This window comes from Dendrobates tinctorius, unplaced genomic scaffold, assembly GCF_039654945.1.
Source record: "Dendrobates tinctorius isolate UK_male_01 unplaced genomic scaffold, ASM3965494v1 ptg000304l, whole genome shotgun sequence".
NCBI lineage: Eukaryota > Metazoa > Chordata > Amphibia > Anura > Dendrobatidae > Dendrobates > Dendrobates tinctorius.
In genome coordinates, this window is record NW_027361971.1 from 4,291,660 (window position 1) to 4,312,675 (window position 21,016).

The window sequence follows — 21,016 nt, forward strand, 5'->3', positions numbered from 1 at the left end:
GGTGGCATTGTTAGACTCGGGAAGTGTGGTGACTCTAGTGAAGGCCAGTCTGGTGTCAGCCCCAACTTGACCATCAGACAAATTTTCTGTAACGTGTGTGCATGGAGACACCTGTTCGTACCTCACCACGGTCATATGCATTACTACTTCCTATGGGTCTGTGCAGCATAAAGTGGGACTCGTCCCTGCGTTATTGCATGATGTTATCTTGGGCCGGTATTTTCCCCACTTCTGGCAGTTGTGGGAGAATCGGTTGATGCCCCAGGGTAGCAGGGTACGTGATTCTTCTCCCAGGGCGAGTGTGGGTCCCGAACCCTGGAAGAGGTCCCCCAGGAAGACTCGGGGGAAGAATCTGCTGGAAATGACCTGCAGTTCCCGTTTTCAGTCATGGCGGGTGATACGGAGGAGACCAGGGAAGAGGAGGAGGCCGACAGCCATCCACCTCCCCGTTTGCCGGATTTGGAAGTCCGGAAAGATGACTTCCAAAGCGAGCAAATAAAGGATCCTACCCTATCTCAGGCTAGGACAAATGTAAAATTGATAAATGGGGTACCCGTAGAACCTGGCATATCCTTACATGGTCCTGGAGAATGATTTACTATATCAGATAGAGAAAAAGGGGGAAGACACAGTGCAATTATTAGTCGTGCCAAAACCCTACCGGCGGCAAGTGCTGGACCTGGCCCACGGACATGTGATGGGAGGTCACCTGGGAGTCCAGAAAACCACGGAAAGGATATTACACTGTTTTGTTTGGCCAGGCCTGCATCACGATATTCGTGTATATTGTGAGTCATGTCCTGACTGCCAAGCCTCTGCACCTAAGCCCCGGTTCTGTAGCCCTTTGGTCCCCCTGCCTATTATTGAAGTCCCGTTTGAGAGGATTGGGATGGATTTAGTTGAGCCCCTTCCATGGTCTGCACATGGACATCAACATATCCTGGTCCTCTTGGATTATGCCACTCGTTACCCGGAGGCCATCCCTTTGAGTAACAGGCCACCAAGATGATTGCCAAGGAACTGGTGCATGTGTTTAGTCGGGTCGGTATACCAAAACAGATACTCACCGACCAGGGGACCCCCTTTATGTCATGGGTAATGAAGGAGCTCTGCAGGTTGTTACAAATCGAACCGTTACGCACATCCGTGTATCACCCTCAAACAGACGGGCTGGTTGAACGGTTCAATAAAACTCTGAAGCAAATGCTGAGAAAGGCGATAGACAAAGATGGGAAGAACTGGGACTATTTACTTCCGTATTTGCTTTTTGCCATCAGGGAAGTGCCCCAGTCTTCCACGGGATTATCGCCTTTCGAGTTATTGTACGCCCGACGTTCTCGCGGACTGTTAGACGTCGCAAAAGAAACCTGGGAGGGTCAGGTCACTCCGTTTAAAACGGTGATAGATCACGTAACTCAAATGCAGGACCGAATTGCGGCTGTTATGCTTATTGTCATAGAACACATGATGCAGGCTCAGGGAGCCCAGAAAAGGATCTATGATAGGGGTGCCAAGATCCGTACGTTTGCACCCGGAGATAGGGTGTTGATCCTGGTCCCCACGGTGGACAGTAAGTTCCTGGCAAAGTGGCAGGGCCCCTTTGAGATCAAGGAAAGAGTTGGTGAAGTAAACTACAAAGTATACCAGGCAGGTAAACGGAAACCTGAACAGATTTATCATGTAAATCTGATAAAACCCTGGAAAGATCGGTCTGCCTTGTCAGCGGAGCTGGCCCGTCCCGTCTGCTTGCATACCGTACCGGAGGTACGGGTTGCAGAGACTCTCTCGGAGCGGCAAAAGACTGAGGTCAGGCAGTTTCTACTTCACAACCAAAAGCTTTTCTCAGAAAAACCCGGGCAGACTACGCTAATGAAACATGACATCGTAACAGAACCTGGTGTCACAGTTCACGTGAAACCCTACAGAATTCCGGAAGCGCGCCGTGAAGCCGTTTCCCTAGAAGTGAAGGCAATGTTAGAGTTAGGAGTCATTGAGGAATCGCACAGTGCGTGGTCCAGCCCGATTGTGTTAATTCCTAAACCGGACGGCACCATCCGGTTCTGCAATGATATCAGGAAACTGAATGCGGTCTCAAAATTTGATGCCTACCCTATGCCCCGGGTAGACGAGTTAATAGATCGGTTAGGAAAAGCCCGGTATATTATGACCTTAGACTTAACAAAGGGGTATTGGCAGATCCCTCTGGCAGAGGCTGCCAGAGAAAAGACGGCATTTGCTACACCGGAAGGTTTATTTCAGTATGTGTATATGCCGTTTGGACTGCAAGGAGCACCGGCAACATTCCAGAGACTGATGGATCGAGTCCTGAGGCCACATAGGCAATATGCTTCGGCCTATTTGGATGACATTGTCATCTACAGCTTGGACTGGGAGACTCACCTCCGGAAAGAACAAGCTGTGATTGACGACCTGTGGGAGGTAGGTCTAACCGCGAACCCCAAGAAACGTCACATCGGGCCAGAAGAAGCCCGGTATTTGGGTTATGTAATTGGGAGGGGTATTGTTAAACCCCAGATCGATAAAATTCAAGCGGTTCAGGACTGGCCGCAACCAGTCAACAAGAAGCAGGTGCAAGCCTTTCTGGGGATCGCCGGCTATTATCGCCGGTTCATACCCAATTTTGCAGCCATCGCTACCCCCCTGACAGATCTTACCAAAGGGAAAGACTCCGTCATGATTAAATGGAATTTAGCGGCTGAAGAAGCCTTCCATAACTTAAAACGGGCACTTTGCTCTCAACCCGTACTGGTGATTCCGGACTTCCGCAGCGAGTTTGTGGTACAAACGGATGCCTCTGATACCGGTATTGGGGCTGTACTGTCACAAGAGAGGGACGGAGTGGAACACCAGGTCCTCTATCTCAGCAGGAAGCTGAATAAACACGAGCAAAAGTATGCAGTGGTAGAAAAAGAGTGCCTAGCCATTAAATGGGCTCTAGAGGCCCTCAAATATTACCTGGTGGGCCGAAAGTTCAGGCTGATCACTGACCATGCCCCTCTCAAGTGGATGCACTTGCACAAGGAACGGAATAGCCAGGTGACCCGGTGGTTCCTTGCCCTGCCTACACTTTTACGGTGGAGCACCGCCTGGGGGTACAGATGGGGAATGCAGATACCCTGTCCCGAGGGCACTGTTATGCGGGTGTCATTGCTCGACCAGAGTGGTCTGAGCAGAGGGGGGGATATGTGAGAATCATGTGGGAGTAGTGGATGAGGGCAGGTATATCTCGCCCAGATACCTTTCCTATGTGGCCTAGTCTGGTCAGTGTCTCACCTGGTTACTAATGAATAATGGGAGGCGGATATAAAAGGATGCCAGGTGGTTGTGTGAGTGTCTCAGCCTGGGGACACAGAGAGCCTGTCTGTGTGAGAGACACACCTGAGTGAAAGCAGTGCCCACTGTAACTGTGATTTGGCTGGATGGGAGAAGCCCGCCAGTTGATAGTTAGGTTGAAACTTGTCTAGTTAGTGCCGGACAGACAAGGATTTGTTTTAATGTTTTATTTCCTTTATGCATTGCTTTCACTTGTAATAAACCTGACCCAGTGTCAGTTATACCCGGACCCCGGCTGTGCGCCTGAGTTTCATGCTAACTGCACGTGACCTTTGACCCCAGCAAAGGCAATCCCGGAGTGTTTTATCACATTACCATAAACGGTTTTATTACGTGTTCATTTTTTGGCCTCTCCCACTAAAACGTGTGCCTTTTAGCAAGTTGTACAGTGTGCAAAAGAGAATGCTCTCAACCTCCTATATATCGTACACACTGCACTCTTGGCATCCTATATATCGTACAGACCACACTCTCAGCCTCCTGTATATCGTACAGACCACACTCTCAGCCTCCTGTATATCGTACAGACCGCACTCTCAGCCTCCTATATATCGTACAGACCGCACTCTCAGCCTCCTATATATCGTACAGACCGCACTCTCAGCCTCCTATATATCGTACAGATCGCACTCTCTGTCTCCTATAACAGATACTTTCTATAAGAGGTTGAGAGTGTGGTATGTACAGTATATAGGATGCCAATATTGCGGTATGTACGGCATATTGGCCTCGTATATGACACACAGACTGTCTGCCTCCTATTAGGCTTCCTATGAGACATGCAGACTGTCGGCCTCTTATTAGGCCCCCTATAAGCCATACAGACTGTGGGCCTACTATTAGGCCCCCTATAAGACATAAGAAGATACCCTTGAAATACATAGTAGTTGATTCATGCTGTGCCAGTGCACATTAGACCCCAGAATTGTAAACAGTCGGACGACTCAAAAAACTGAGAGAAAAAAAGAGGACCCTGAGTCCAGAGCTACAAAGTGAAAAACTTTATTGAGGCAACAATAGGGAACAGGACAATAGATGAAGGAGTTAAAAATGTATAGTCCACAAACAAGTGTTAAGAGATAGCCAGATGCAAACAAAAATCCTGTGCAGCAATAACAAATGACTACAATGGGTGAATAGAGTAGCTGGCATTGTACACTAAACACAGGGCAAGACACATATGTGCAAAGAGTAAAAAAGAGTCACTCTAATACATGATAACAGTCATAATGAGAGGAGTGTTATAACACTCCCAGTAATACAAAGAGATCAATCAAAGAGAGACAATATTGCACATTTGCCCAGTTGAGAGATTATAGAGGTCAAAACATACCCATTAGACAGTCTCAGGAAAGTGCTGGCATCCAGGAGAAACCTCATTAAAGTTTTTCACTTTGTTTGTAGCTCTGGACTCAGGGTCCTCTTTTTCCCCCTATAAGACATACAGAGTGTCGGCCTACTATTAGGCCCCCTATGAGACATACAGAGTGTCGGCCTCCTATTAGGCCCCCTATAAGACATACTAATTGTTGGCCTCCTATTAGGCCCCCTATAAGACATACAGACTGTCGCCCTCTTAGATACTGTACAGACCGCACTCTCTGCCTATGTACGGCATACAGGAGGATGATAGTGCGGTCTGTACGGTCGATATACAGGTCTCATATGACATATTAGGCCATATAAGAGTGTGGTGTGTGCATCTTATATAGGAGGCAAAAATGGGGCCCCAAATGCTAACATATTGCACATCACACAGAAGCATTTCGATTGTAGTTACATGCGCTGAGTTCAGGAAGCTAAATGAGTGCGATCAACAATATTGAAGTCGTTCAGCACTTGTTTCCCGGCCTCTTTCCACCATCTGAGAAAGAATGATGGGGACAGAACAATCACTAATGGATCAATCTGTCCCCATACAGTATCATGTTATCAGCAGCACATCTAAAGTTTGCACCCCATAGTTCTCCATATAATATAATGTGCCCCATAGTTCTCCATATAGTATAATACACTCCTAGTTTGTTTTTGCTGGGTTCCCATGACTACGCTGTGTATTGGCTGTTCTTGACAAGTCTCTCACACCTGACTAATTGACAATTTACCTGACTTTGACTATGTAAGGTTGACAAGCCTCTCTCCCCCTCACTTTCCCCTGAGGAAGCCACGCAGTGTGGCGATACGCGTGGGGTCTGTCCCTCTCTCCCCCTTATGACAGGTCACTCTTCTTCTCCAGGTTCCAACAGGTCTTATTCAGCCTTAATTACCTTGTCTCCCCCACCCTCTGTTTATTTCTCAGAGGGTTTTTGTTTTCATCTATCCTTTTCAGAATTCCATTTATGTGTTTTTAGTGGGGCTTTATGCAGCAACCATTGATTATTGTACTGGATTATATTTCATTGTGACGCTGTTGGTCTTAGGCTGGTTTCACATTAGCGTTTTATAGCGCAGCGCATCGTGCGCTATCGGGCGGATACGCCATGCTCCCCTATGTTTAACATGGTGTGCGCATGGTCTAGCGCTTGCACGCGCGTTCATCAGCGTTTTCGTGCGCTGCACTTTTACCAGGTGTGCGCCCAGACGCGCTATATGCAACATGTTGCATATTTTGTTCCGCCCAACCACGTCAAAAAAGCATGTGCACATGGAATGCACAAAAAAAAAATCACATTACAGTCTATGGCGTCGCTGGCGTGCCCTTGGTCATGCTCACTCCAGCGCTTTTGAGTGCATGTGATTTTTGAGTAAACAATGTCTAGACACTGGTTTTAACCACCTCCTACACAAAGCAACATTGTTTGGGGCTTGTGTACGTAAAAGAAGGTGTGTGCACTGGCAGACCTCTATCTACTGAAAGCCTGGAGGAGATACAGCCTGCCACAGAGAAGAGACAACAGCCTGCCACAGACCAGAGACATTATGGATCCAAACTGCAGCAGCAAGAATGTGAGTATTCTAACTAATGTCTGCCTGCCCTTTTAAATGTATTATGTACCAATGCCTTTTTTTTTATTGCAGTATGTCTTCTGAGGATGAATATCGGCCGACCCGTGATGAACTGGCCCAAGCAGACTGTGATGTGAGTATCTTCCTGCCGTACTTTTTGGTAAGTATAGCTGCTGCATCTACAAATAATTTTTGTTCTTTTTCAGACATCATCGGACACGGTATCAGTGTCCGCATTGCAGAAGCAGCAGAGCCAAGTCCCGGCGGGGAAACGGAATTGTTGTGAGCTCATCTGTTCATTCATCATTTGTGTCCGAGGATCTCCCTCTTCTGGTGAAGGAAGGTAGTGAGGCTGATTACCAAACACCTGATCAGGTGGATGGTGACTGGGTAACGGGAACTTCTGACTGGATATAAGGCAGCCGACGCCCTTCTGAGTTGCTGGTGATTTCTCTGGATTCTTGGAGACCAGTCTGATTCCTGCTTCCCAAAGATAAGTTTTTGCTCTGCTATTGAACTTATTAGTTTTGGTTTTGTTTACCTTGTTTTTTGGAGTTCAGCCATCCCCGACCGGGGGTGTGCTGGATTCTTTTTCCTTGATCGGTGTTCTCTTTTGCTCTGCTTCCAGAATATTCTGAGTGCTGATATAGGGTTTGAAGTCTAGTGACTTCAGGGCCCTTTTTGCTTATCAGTTGTGTTGGTAATATTTTTAGCAGGGTTTTCTCGGATTGCAGACAGCAGCTTTTCTATCCTGTCCTTTTTAGTTAGCTTGGGCCCCATCGTTTGCTCAACCTATCTTTCTATCTGTGTTAGTGTTTTCATCTTGCTTCACCGTCATTATATGTTGGGGGCTGCCTATTGCTTTGAGGTCTGCTCTGGGGCAGTCAGTTGTTCAATTTTCTCTCTTTAGGCTTATGTAGATCTCCGGCTGTGACGTGGTGTCTAGGATCACCGTAGGAACACTCGACGGCTACTGCTAGTTGTGTGATAGGATTAGGGGTCTGCAATCCGCTAGTTTCCAACCTCTCTGTTTTTCTGGGCTGAGCTTGTGTTTTGTTTTTTCCTCCTCGGTGACTCAATCATAACAGAATCACCAGCCATACCGCAGATTCTAGGGTACTCAAAAGCAGGAGGGAATTGTTTAAGAAAAAAAAAGGAAAAAAAAAAAAGAAGAAGGTGTCAGAATTTTTTTTTTGTGTACATTTTTTCCTCTTTTTCTCTGAGGCCGTAGGAGGAATATTTTTTTTTTTTTTCTGATGGAGTTTAAGCAATTGTCTGATCGTGTGGAGCAGCTTGCTGCTGAGGTGCGGGGAATTTCCGCCTATCTTGCTCATTCACACGCTGCTGAACCAAAAATCCCCACTCCTGATGTGTTTTTTGGGGATCGGTCTAAATTTTTGAATTTTAAGAATAATTGTAAATTATTTTTTGCCTTGAAGCCTAACTCATCGAGGAGCTCTGCGCAGCAGTTTAAGATTGTCATCTCCTTGCTGCGCGGCGATCCCCAGGATTGGGCATTTTCTTTAGTACCAGATGATCCTATTCTAACTAATGTGGAAGCATTTTTTCAGTCTTTGGGGTTGTTGTATGATGGACCTAATGCGATTGATCAAGCTGAAAAGACCCTGTTGGCATTGAGCCAGGGTCAAGATTCTGCAGAACTGTATTGTCAAAAATTCCGAAAGTGGGCGGTCCTCACCACTTGGAATGATGGTGCCTTGGCAGCTCTCTTTCGGAAGGGTTTGTCAGAAACCGTAAAAGATACTATGGTGGGATTTCCTGTTCCCTCTGGTCTTGATGATTCTATGTCATTAGCCATTCAGGTTGATCGGCATTTACGTGAACGTAAAATTGTACGGGAAATGCTGCCACCTGTTGAACAAATGTCTGAACCTATGCAATGTGATAGAGTTTTGTCTAGGGCGCAACGTCAGGAGTTCAGAAGGCGTAATAAGCTGTGTTTTTTCTGTGGAGATGCATCTCATATGATTTCTGTCTGCCCTAAACGAGAGAAACGTTTTGCACACACATTTGCTGTAGGTGGTGTACAACCTAAGTTTCTTCTGGCAATTACTCTGATCTGCTCCCTGCCCACATTTTCTGCTAAAGCCTTTGTGGATTCATGAGCAGCCTTGAACCTAATGGATTTAGATTTTGCTAAACGTTGTGGTTTCCCTATGACACCCCTGCGGACGCCTATTCCTTTGAGGGGTATTGATGCTACTCCTTTGGCGAAGAATAAACCTCAGTTTTGGACCCAGGTGGTAATGCGGGTCGCCCCTGACCATCAAGAAAATTGCAGATTTTTGGTGTTGCATAATTTGCATGATACCATCGTGCTGGGATTCCCCTGGTTGCAAATCCATAATCCAGTCTGTGTCTGTGGTGAGTTGGGGTTGTCGGTGTGCTCTTAGTGACACTCCTGTTTTCTCCACCTCTCCCCAGTCGCATGAGGTTCCTGACTATTTGGCTGATTTTTATGATGTGTTTAGTGAGAGTAAGTCTGCATCTTTGCCTCCTGGGGTTTTTTTTGTGGCCAAGAAGGATGGTTCATTAAGGCCCTGTATTGACTATCGCTCCCTTAACAAAATCACTGTTAAATATCAGTATCCGTTACCCCTGATTTCTGACCTATTTTCTAGAGTTGAAGGTGCTTGCTGGTTTACCAAGCTTTACCTCAGGGGGGCGTATAATCTTATTCGCATTAAGCATGGGGATGAATGGAAGACAGCGTTTAATACTCCGGAGGGACATTTTGAGTACCTGGTGATGCCTTTTGGGCTCACTAACGCCCCTTCTGTCTTCCAGTGCTTCATGAATGATATTTTCCGGGACTTTGTGGATAAGTTTCTGATCATCTATTTGGATGATATTTTGATCTTTTCCAGGGATTGGGACTCTCATGTGGAACATGTTCGGACTGTGTTCCGGATTTTGAGGGAAAACTCCCTGTATGTTAAGGGATCGAAATGTCTTTTTGGTGTACAGAGGATTTCATTTTTGGGATTTATTTTGTCTCCGTCAACTATTGAAATGGGCCCGGCCAAGGTACAGGCCATTTATGATTGGGTGCAGCCCACTTCTTTGAAGGCTCTCCAGAAGTTTTTGGGTTTTGCTAATTTTTATTGTAAGTTTATAGCCAATTTTTCTGTTATTGCCAAACCATTGACTGATTTGACTAAGAAGGGCGCTGATTTGCTGAATTGGTCTCCAGAGGCTGTTTCTTCTTTTCGGGAGCTGAAGCGGAGGTTCACTTCTTCTCCGGTTTTGCGACAACTCGATGTCTCGCTTCCATTTCAGGTGGAGGTGGATGCTTCAGAGACTGGTGCAGGAGCTGTTTTGTCCCAAAAAGATCCTGTAACATCTAAAATAAACCCCTGTGCCTTCTTTTCCCGAAAGTTATCTCCTTCGGAACGCAACTGATGATGTGGGGAATCGAGAACTGTTGGCCATGAAGTGGGCATTTGAGGAGTGGAGACATTGGATGGAGGAAGCTAGACATCAAGTTGTGGTCCTCACTGGCCACAAGAATTTGATCTACCTTGAGTCGGCTAAACGCTTGAATCCGAGACAGGCCAGGTGGGCCTTGTTTTTCACACGTTTTGATTTTGTGGTCTCCTTTCTCCCGGGCACTAAGAACGTTAAGGCTGATGCCCTCTCTAGGAGTTTTTTGGCCGATTCTCCTATTGTGACCAAGCCTGCTACCATCTTAGGTGAGGGGGTGGTTCTTTCTGCCATCTCGCCTGATTTGAGACGTGCTCTGGAGAAGTTTCAGGAGGATAAGCCTGAGCATTGTCCCAGTGGTAGGTTGTATGTTCCTGACCAGTGGAGGAGGAAAGTGATGTCTGAGGTTCATTGCTCCGCGTTGGCTGGTCATCCAGGTATTTTTGGTACTAGAGATTTGGTGAGTCGGTCTTTTTGGTGGCCTGCCTTGTCTCGTGATGTCAGAAATTTTGTGCAGTCCTGTGGGACATGCTCCCGATCTAAGCCTTGTTCTCGTTCTAGTGGGTTGTTGATACCTTTGCCGGTGCCCAGGAGGCCATGGACCCATATTTCAATGGATTTTATTTCTGATCTGCCTGTCTCTCAGAGGATGACTGTTATCTGGGTGATTTGTGATAGATTCTCTAAGATGGTCCATCTTGTACCATTCCCTAAGTTGCCATCTTCCTCAGAGTTGGTGCCCTTGTTTTTTCAACAGGTGGTTCGCTTGCACGGGATTCCTGAGAACATTGTATCGGACAGAGGAGTTCGGTTTGTCTCTAGATTCTGGAGGACCTTTTGTTCCAAGTTGGGAATTCAGTTGTCCTTCTCCTCTGCATTTCACCCTCAGACCAATGGGCAGACGGAGAGAACAAACCAGACTTTGGAGGCTTATTTGAGATGTTTTATATCTGCTGATCAGGATGATTGGGTCTTATTTTTACCCTTGGCCGAATTTGCTTTAAATAATGGAGCTAGTTCTGCCACTTTGATGTCACCCTTTTTCTGTAACTTTGGGTTTCATCCTCGATTTTCTTCAGGGCAGGTGGAGTCTCCTGCCTGTCCAGGGGTTGACACTGTGGTGGAAAGAATACAGCAGATTTGGGACCAAGTGGTGGATAAGTTGTCTCTTTCCCAGGAAAAGGCCCAGCGGTTTTCTAACCGGCATAGGACCATTGGTCCCCGGTTTAAGGTGGGTGATATGGTCTGGTTGTCATCAAAGAATATCTCTATGAAAGTGGCTTCTCCAAAGTTTAAACCTAGATTTATTGGACCTTACAAGATTTTGGAGATTATTAATCCGGTCTCTTTTCGGTTGGCTCTTCCTGTCATATTTAAGATTCATAATGTGTTTCATAAGTCCTTGTTGAAGAGGTTTGTTGAACCAGTGGTTCCTATGGCGGCACCTCCTGACCCTGTGTTGGTTGAAGGTAACATGGAATATGAGGTAGAGAAGATACTGGATTCCCGTCTGGCTAGACGGAGACTCCAGTATTTGGTTAAGTGGAAGGGTTATGGTCAGGAGGATAATTCCTGGGTCTCTGCCTCGGATATTCATGCCAGATTGGTGCGTGCTTTTCATCCAGCTCATCCTGATCGGCCTGGTAGCTTGGATGAGGGTTCGATGACCCCTCCTCAAGGGGGAGGTACTGTTGTGAGCTCATCTGTTCATTCATCTTTTGTGTCCGAGGATCTCCCTCTTCTGGTGAAGGAAGGTAGTGAGGCTGATTACCAAACACCTGATCAGGTGGATGGTGACTGGGTAACGGGAACTTCTGACTGGATATAAGGCAGCCGACGCCCTTCTGAGTTGCTGGTGATTTCTCTGCTGGATTCTTGGAGACCAGTCTGATTCCTGCTTCCCAAAGATAAGTTTTTGCTCTGCTATTGAACTTATTAGTTTTGGTTTTGTTTACCGTGTTTTTTGGAGTTCAGCCATCCCCGGCCGGGGGTGTGCTGGATTCTTTTTCCTTGATCAGTGTTCTCTTTTGCTCTGCTTCCAGAATATTCTGAGTGCTGATATAGGGTTTGAAGTCTAGTGACTTCAGGGTCCTTTTTGCTTATCAGTTGTGTTGGTAATATTTTTAGCAGTGTTTTCTCGGATTGCAGACAGCAGCTTTTCTATCCTGTCCTTTTTAGTTAGCTTGGGCCCCATCATTTGCTCAACCTATCTTTCTATCTGTGTTAGTGTTTTCATCTTGCTTCACCATCATTATATGTTGGGGGCTGCCTATTGCTTTGGGGTCTGCTCTGGGGCAGTCAGTTTTTCCCTTTTCTCTCTTTAGGCTTATGTAGATCTCCGGCTGTGACGTGGTGTCTAGGATCACCGTAGGAACACTCCACGGCTACTGCTAGTTGTGTGATAGGATTAGGGGTCTGCAATCCGCTAGTTTCCAACCTCTCTGCTTTTCTGGGCTGAGCTTGTGTTTTTTTTTTCCTCCTCAGTGACTCAATCAAAACACAGAATGTAAGTAGACTGATTTTGATTTTCTAATTTTTTTTTTTAATTTTTTTTCTCCGCCTTTTTTTCTGTCCTGTTTTTCATCTTCAATCTTTCTTCTTTTCTTAGCTTTTTCTTTCTTTTTCATTCACAAATATTTCCAAGATTATAATTTTCTTTTTCTAGGTTCCACAACGGGATGAAGACGTCTGTCTGGACAATGAGGCCCTGGTCCAGGAGCGTGTTCAGTTGTGGGACAGCCGTGACCAGTGGTGACCTGGAGGCTCTGGAATGAGGTGGCCACAGCGCTAATGGATGGCTGGGACAACGCTTCTCAAAGTGACAAAAAACCATTTAGTAAGTATTTCAATGCTCTGTGATGCCGCAGTGACTATTGTCCGTGATGACACAGGTCTGTTTCATGCTAGACTATATCTAGCATTCAACAGAATTGTGCTATCATGGTCAACAATCATTGCATTATCTATTGAATTGTTTTTTGATGCAGCATTGTCTCTTGGCCGTGATGACAGAATTCTGTTTCATGCTAGAATGTATCTAGCATGAAACAGAATTCTGTTATCATGGTCGACAGTGAGTGCATTGTATATTGTATTGCTGTGTGATGCCGCATGTGACGACTCCTGGATTGGACCCTCAGGGAGTGTCAGGGGCAAGCCCCAGGGGGTGAGGCACCATGACTGCTGGCACCAGGCGGCCGGCTCACAGGAGACACGAGTGGGTGAGTGTGTCTGCAGGAACGTGTAAAGCGTGGACACGGGAACACGTGGTATACAGAGACTTCGTTCGTCCGGGTGTGAGTGAAGCAGGATGCGTGCAAGGAGCACGTCAGAGCACTGAGTCAGGCAACAGGTGTGCCAGGAGGTGTAACAGAGTAAGAGACTAAGTACAGTATCAGAGCATGTGCCAGGAGGCACAACTGAGTATGAGACAAAGCACAGGGCCCGAGTGTGTGCCAGGAGGCACAACTGAGTATAAGACAGAGCACGGAATTAGAATGTGTGCCAGGAGGCACAACTGAGTATAAGACAGAGCACGGAATCAGAGTGTGTGCCAGGAGGCACAACTGAGGATGAGACAGAGTACAGGATCAGAGCATGTGCCAGGAGGCACAACCGACTATGAGACAGAGTACAGGGTCAGAGCGTGTGCCAGGAGGCACAACCAAGTACAAGGCAGAGTGCAGGTTCAGAGTGTGTGCCAAGAGGCACAACAGAGTGCAAGGCAGGGGATCTGAATACAGCGCACAGCCAGGCAGGGACACGGCAGACCAAGCCAGGAACCACAACAATAATTAGGCACTTCCCCTAGGAAGAGGTAGCCTGATATAGCACATGATCACGAGAGCTTCCTGGGTCAAGTCCTCCAGTACCATAGAGAGGACTGACCTGGAGACCGAACTGAGAAAAGCGCCCAAGCGCAGACATAACATGGAGGAGACAGGGACCTAGGTACGAGAGGTGCGCGTGCATACCCGGCGGGACGCCTGGAGTGACCGCGGCCCCGAAAGAGATGACGTCGGGACCGAGGTCCCGCCCCCAGGTGAGCGCGGAGTGACAGTCCCCCCCTCTTTCTAAAACTGGAGAGGAACTTAGACAAAATCTGGGGTGCGTGGATATTCTCCCTGGGTTCCCATGACCTCTCCTCAGGGCCAAAATCATTCCAATCGACCAAGAACATGGTTCTCCCTCTTACCTTCTTCATGGCCAAAATGTCATTCACCTCAAACTCATCCCCCAAGCCAACAGGCTGGGGTGTGTGGCCTGGAGAAGGATGAAATCGGTTAAGAACCACAGGTTTAAGGAGAGACACATGGAAGGAATTGGGAATACGGAGTGAAGGAGGCAGCTTCAATTTGTAAGCAACATCATTAATCCGCCTGAGGACCTCAAAAGGACCAATGTAACGGGGACCCAGTTTGTAAGATGGTCCCTTAAGGCGGACGTATTTGGTGGAGAGCCACACCTTGTCACCAGGGAGAAATGGAGGAACGTCCAGGCGCCTCTTGTCAGCGTGTAATTTCATTCTGTCCCGTGCTTTCTCGAGAGCGGTCTTGGTCTCCTGCCATACCCTGGAGAACTCCACAGACAGAGAATCGGCAGCAGGTACCCCCGAAACAGGAAGTACCGGTAGAGGCACATTGGGATGCTGTCCAAAGACGATGAAGAAAGGAGACTTGGTGGACGATTCACTGGAGTGATTATTGTAGGCGAACTCAGCCCAAGGAAGTAGACCGACCCAGTCATTCTGATGAGCATTAGAAAAATGCTGGAGGTAGGATGTAAGGATCTGGTTGGTACGTTCCACCTGCCCATTGGTTTGGGGGTGATAGGCGGAAGAGAAATCCAATGACACTTTCATGAGTCCGCATAGAGCTCTCCAGAACCGGGAGGTGAATTGGACCCCTCTGTCTGACACGATGTGCTGGGGGAAGCCGTGAATCTTGAAGATATGGGAAATGAAGATCTTCGCCAAGTCAGGAGCAGAGGGTAGTCCGGGAAGAGGAATGAAGTGGGCCATCTTTGAAAATCAGTCTACAACCACCAAGACCAAAGTACAACCGGAAGAACAAGGCAGATCAGTAATGAAATCCATGGCTATGTGCTGCCATGGAGCCGACGGAACGGGAAGCGGGAACAGAAGACCGGAGGGTGGTTGTCTGGGTATTTTGTTCTGGGCACAGGACGGGCAAGATGCTACAAAGTCTTTAACATCCTGGGAGAGTGAAGGCCACCAATAATGGCCAGAGATTAAGTCCAAAGTTTTTTTTACACCAACGTGGCCGGCAATCTTGGACGAATGTCCCCAATTTAGCACTCGTTTTCGGTTATTCTCAGCCACAAAGGTTCTTCCCGGAGGTAACGTGGTTAACTTGACAGGAGCCACAGTAATTACTTTGGATATATCAATGATATGAGAGGGTTCTTCCTCTGCATCAGACGACAGGAATGCTCTTGACAACGCATCCGCTCAAACGTTTTTATCGCCGGGCCGAAAATGTAGCTCAGAGTCAAAGCGGGCGAAGAATAGGGACCACCTGGCTTGCCGAGGATTGAGCCTCTGTGCGGACTGGATGTACGCCAGGTTCTTATAGTCCGTGAAGATCTTGAATGGATGTATGGCACCTTCCAGTAAGTACCTCCACTCCTCCAAGGCCAATTTAATGGCCAATAGCTCTTTGTCGCCAATGGAGTAGTTCTGCTCAGTGGAGGAAAATACTTTAGAAAAGAAGCCACAGGTGACAAAACGTCCAGAAGAGGATTTCTGCAGAAGGACTGCGCCAGCCCCGGTAGAGGATGCGTCCACCTCGAGAGTGAAAGGTCTACTAACCTCAGGTCGGTGAAGCGCCGGAGCAGCGGCGAAGGCTTGTTTCAACGACTGGAAGGCCTCTTCAGCCTCAGAGGGCCAAGCCATTGGGTTAGCTCCCTTGCAGATAAGGGACGAGATGGGGCGAACCAACGAGGAGAAATGAGGAACGAACTGTCGGTAGTAGTTCACAAAACCAAGGAAGCGTTGAATTGCCTTCACCCCATGGGGCTGTGGCCAATCGAGGACGGCGGACACCTTTGCCGGATCCATGCGTAGACCTGATTCTGAGATAATGTACCCTAAGAATGGCAGGGACGTTTGCTCGAAGGCACATTTCTCGAGCTTGGCATAAAGGCGGTTCTCCCTCAGGCACTGGAGGACTTGACGCACGTTCTTTCTGTGGGCGGAGAGGTCTGGAGAAAAAACGAGGATGTCATCCAGATAGACTACCATGCAGGAGTACAGCATATCCCGGAAGACGTCATTCATGAACTCCTGGAACACCGCTGGGGCATTGCAGAGGCCGAAGGGCATGACCAAATACTCATAGTGACCATCTCTGGTGTTAAAGGCGGTCTTCCACTCATCCCCGGAATGAATGCGGATCAAGTTGTAGGCCCCACGAAGATCCAGTTTGGTGAAAATTCGAGCTCCTCTAAGTCGGTCAAAGAGCTCCGGGATCAATGGCAATGGGTACTTGTTCTTGACTGTGATATCGTTCAGGCCTCGGTAGTCTATGCAAGGACGGAGGGAGCCGTCCTTCTTTTTTACAAAGAAAAATCCCGCTCCCGCGGGTGAGGAGGACTTACGGATAAAACCTCTCGCAAGGTTCTCCTGGATATACTCAGATGTAGCTTGGGTCTCAGCAGGGGATAGCGGGTATATCCTACCCCTGGGAGGCGTAGAACCAGGAATGAGGTCAATCGGACAGTCATATGGCCGAAGGAGGGGCAGAGTTTCGGCCTCATTGTCGAAGACATCTGCAAAGGACCAGTAAGCCGACGGCGGACCTGTAGGTGCCGGGGATGGACCGGCAGAGTTCATCGGATGGACGGGCAACAGGCACTTCTCCTAACAGAACGATCCCCACCGGAGTATCTCGCCCGACCGCCAGTCCAGGGTTGGCTCATGAGTCCGTAGCCAAGGGAGGCCTAGAAGAAGTGTGTAAGACATGGTAGACAAGACGAGGAAGGAGATCTTCTCCCGGTGCAGGGCTCCGATCTGCAGCTCGATCTCTTCGGTGGCCTGGGTAACGGTCTCCTGCACGGACGTACCATTGACCGAAACAATCGACCGAGGAGTCTCCAGGGATCTGACAGGAATCCGGTATTTTTTAACCGCCTCGAGTGTGATAAAATTCCCCTCTGCGCCAGAATCCAGAAAAGCCTCCTCAGAATAACGCTTGGCACCGAGATTCAATAATACGGACACGAGCAGGGGAGGAGAGGAATCACGTACACCTAGGGAGGCCTCTCCTATCAACCCTAGGCGGCGAAGTTTCCCGGCTTCTTGGAGCAGGAACGGAGGAGGTGAGAGGAGCTCCTCTCTCTGGCTAATTCACGGGCACGTTCCTGAAACTGCAGGTCAATGCGTGTCGCCAGAGAGATCAGATCCTCTAAAGAGGTGGGAGTATCCCGACCTGCCAGTACATCTTTGATCCGACTGGACAGGCCACGCCAAAAGATCCCTACGAGAGCCTCGTTGTTCCAACCGAGTTCGGAGGACAAGGTACGAAAATGGATGGCATACTGTCCCACCGGTAGCGTACCCTGATGGAGGTTAAAGAGGGACTCGGTGATAGAGGCCAGCCGACCCGGCTCGTCGAACACCTTGCGGAAGGTATCCAAAAAGGTGGAAAGCTGAGAGACGAGTGGGTCATTGCGCTCCCAGAGGGGGTTCACCCATGCTAACGCCTCCCCCTCTAAGTGTGAAACAATAAAGGCAATTTGGGCGCGCTCAGTGGGATAGTGCTGCGGCAAAAGCTCAAAATGTAACCGGCATTGGTTCAGAAATCCTCGCAAAACTTAGGGTCCCCGCTATATCGGGGTGGCTTGCCGAGGCGCGGCATCGGTGCGGGGCCGAGGACTGGGCAGAAATGGATTGTATGGAAAGAAGTCGACTGTCTACCGACGCCATATAGTTGATATGGGCCTGGGTGTCGCGTTGCTGTGTGAGTTTTTGCTGGAGGCTAGCCAGCTGGGAAGCATTCCCAGGGTCAGAGGACTGCATGGCCGACCAACGGGACTCCATGGATTTCAAAAAGGCCATAATCCTGGTCTGACTCTCCCATAGGAACACCAGTTCCTTTTGGATGGAGGTGGTGGTACCAGCTGGGTCCATGGCCTGATTATACTGTGACGACTCCTGGAGTGGACCCTCTGGGTCGTGACACCAACCCTCCCAGGGCGAGCTGACCTAGTGAAGACCACCCCCTATACAGGGAGTGTCAGGGGCAAGCCCCAGGGGGTGAGGCACCATGACTGCTGCCACCAGGCGGCCGGCTCACAGGAGACACGAGTGGGTGAGTGTGTCTGCAGGAACGTGTAAAGCGTGGACACGTGAACACGTGGTATACAGAGACTTTGTTCGTCCGGGTGTGAGTGAAGCAGGATGCATGCAAGGAGCACGTCAGAGCACTGAGTCAGGCAGCAGGTGTGCCAGGAGGTGTAACAGAGTAAGAGACTGAGTACAGGATCAGAGCATGTGCCAGGAGGCACAACTGAGTATGAGACAAAGCACAGGGTCCGAGTGTGTGCCAGGAGGCACAACTGAGTATAAGACAGAGCACGGAATCAGAGTGTGTGCCAGGAGGCACAACTGAGGATGAGACAGAGTACAGAATCAGAGTGTGTGCCAGGAGGAAAACTGAGTATGAGACAGAGTACAGGGTCAGAGCGTGTGCCAGGAGGCACAACCAAGTACAAGGCAGAGTGCAGGTTCAGAGTGTGTGCCAAGAGGCACAACAGAGTGCAAGGCAGGGGATCTGAATACAACGCACAGCCAGACAGGGACACGGCAGACCAAGCCAGAAAGCACAACAATAATCAGGCACCTCCCCTAGGAAGAGGTAGCCTGATATAGCACATGATCACGAGAGCTTCCTGGGTCAAGTCCTCCAGTACCATAGAGAGGACTGACCTGGAGACCGAACTGAGAAAAGCGCACAAGCGCAGACATAACATGGAGGAGACAGGGACCTAGGTACGAGAGGTGCGCGTGCACACCCGGCGGGACCCCCCGGAGTGACCGCGGCTCCGAAAGAGATGACGTCGGGACCGAGGTCCCGTCCCCAGGAGAGCGCGGCGTGACACCGCATTGACTGTTTGCCATGTTCCCTCGTGTGTGTAGAGATTTTGCCAGCAGTGCATGGTCTAATTTTTTTCTTTGTTTTTCCCACAGTGAACAAAGTCAGAACCCGTTGGCGCTCGATGAAGGACCGCTTCAACAGGGATGTTCGTGATGAGGGCCAGGTTCGCAGTGGTTTAGCGGCAAGGACCAGAAGAAAATACCGCTATTATCGGGAGTTGGCATTCCTAAGACCGGTCCTTGCCAGAAGAGCGTAAGTATTTTGTTGTATTGTAATTTTTTTGACTGTGTGATTTTTTTATTCCACAGCAGTTGGCGCTTGTAAATGCATGATACTAATGTTTTTCTTTTCTTTTCACAGCACCTGGAGCAGCACCCTGCAACCTGTCTCTGGAGCGGTCCTTCATCGAATGACCTTAGACCCGTCCCAGCCATCCGACAGACAGGAAGCAGCTTGCAGGTCTGCAACACAGACATCTGGAGATCAGGAAGCTGGTATGTCAGGTCTTCCCCTGTCCCAGGGCTCTACCACTGGTTTTGCGGGCACTTCCCGCCAGCGGCAGAGGGCTTTGGACAGGAATGTCATGCCCGAGTTCATGCACTTGGGCATGGCCTTTCAGAACAGCCTCAAAGTGCTGTCAGACAGAGTGGAAAGCGGGTTTACCCTAATGGAACGTGGTTTTAGCAACATAGACCACCGCTTCCACTCTGTCGACAGTCGCCTTGACGGTCTGCAGGTCGATCTCAACAGACCAGTGCACCATTTTTTCAACAAAACTGAACGGGCCAAGGCGGAACACTTTAGTCCTGATCAACAGCTGAATGTGATGCAGGCCTGCAACACTGCTTACTTGCAGGCTATGCAGCAGAATCAGTACGTGCAGCAGTCGGTGGTGTCATTTCCAACTTTGCCACTACTGACTATCTTCACCACAGTACCGACTTCTGCTGCATACCACTGCATGGCCACCTGCATTCCCAGCCAAGCCGGACACCACTACACCACCACAAGTCAGAGTGCTGTTGGACACTCCACCACCACCACCATGGCAAGCACTGCTCCTGTCTGGAGCATCACCACCGCCACCCGTCCACCTGCTTGGAGCACAGCACCACCTTCTTGGAGCACCGCCACCTATTCTCCTGCTAGGAGCACAACCACCGCCACCGGTCCACCAACTTGGAGCACAGCACCACCTTCTTGGAGCACCACCACCTATTCTCCTGCTAGGAGCACCGCCACCACTTCTGATCCTGCCAGGAGCACCGCCACCACTTCTCCACCTAGAAGCACCGCCACCACTCCTGATCCTGCTAGGAGCACCGCCACCACTCCATCTTCAAGGAGCTCTGCTACCACTCCTCATTCCAGGAGCACTACCACCGAGCATCAGAGGGGTGACCCGCATTCCTTCTTTTTTGATCCAAGGCCAACGTCCACCAGCTCCAGGCAGTCAAGCACTGTAAGGTGGTCACACAGTGCCAAACGGTCCAGGCAGGAGACTCAAGGACCCAAGAAAAAAAAGGCAAAAGACTTTGTCTGTCCCTTTCCCTTCTCCTCCTGTGTCTCACCCTGCCTCCAGTTCCAACCCTGAACTCCCTTCCCCCACTACTTTGGTCGCCCCTTCCCCTAGAACCCCTTCCTCGCCTTCCAGCTGTTCCTCATCTCTCCACACCCCCAAAGTGCCACCATATCCCCCCAACCGTCATTCCCAATAACATTTTTTTTCCATTTAAAAATAAATGTGAAATTATGGTTTACCATAATACTGTTTGGTTACTGAGTATTCGCCATCTACACACACTGCGCCGTACACTTTGCGTTTTTGCCACCACATAGCTCCATTACTGACACGTTTCTTGTGTCATTCCTGGAGATATGTGAAGTCAAAAACACAAATATATGACTTGTATTTTCACCACCATTAGTGTCTTCATTCTGCTAATATTGCACAGACTGATAAGAGGGTGGTGTTGATTTCAAGGCATATTGTTACCTTGCCAGATATCATAAAAAGTTAATTGAGGATGGTGTGTTTTTACCATCATTTAACTATTTGTGACACAAGGCCAGGGGATTCTAGATATACCTTGTAATTAACCACATCCTCTATTCAGTGTGTGTTGAATAAACTGAGGAGATGATGGGGAAAATGC

At 48.8% G+C, this 21,016-nt stretch overlaps 1 protein-coding gene across 1 annotated transcript; it reads left to right on the forward strand.

The window, feature by feature from the left end:
• The first annotated feature begins 6,767 nt into the window (after positions 1-6,767).
• Positions 6,768-20,626, forward strand: LOC141073511 (uncharacterized). The gene is made up of 4 exons (XM_073560758.1): positions 6,768-12,250; positions 12,410-12,580; positions 18,953-19,112; positions 19,221-20,626. Exons 2-4 carry the CDS (start codon positions 12,535-12,537, stop codon positions 20,452-20,454), a joined length of 1,440 nt encoding a protein of 479 aa, XP_073416859.1. The 5' UTR covers positions 6,768-12,250; positions 12,410-12,534; the 3' UTR covers positions 20,455-20,626.
• Positions 20,627-21,016: the final 390 nt, after the last annotated feature.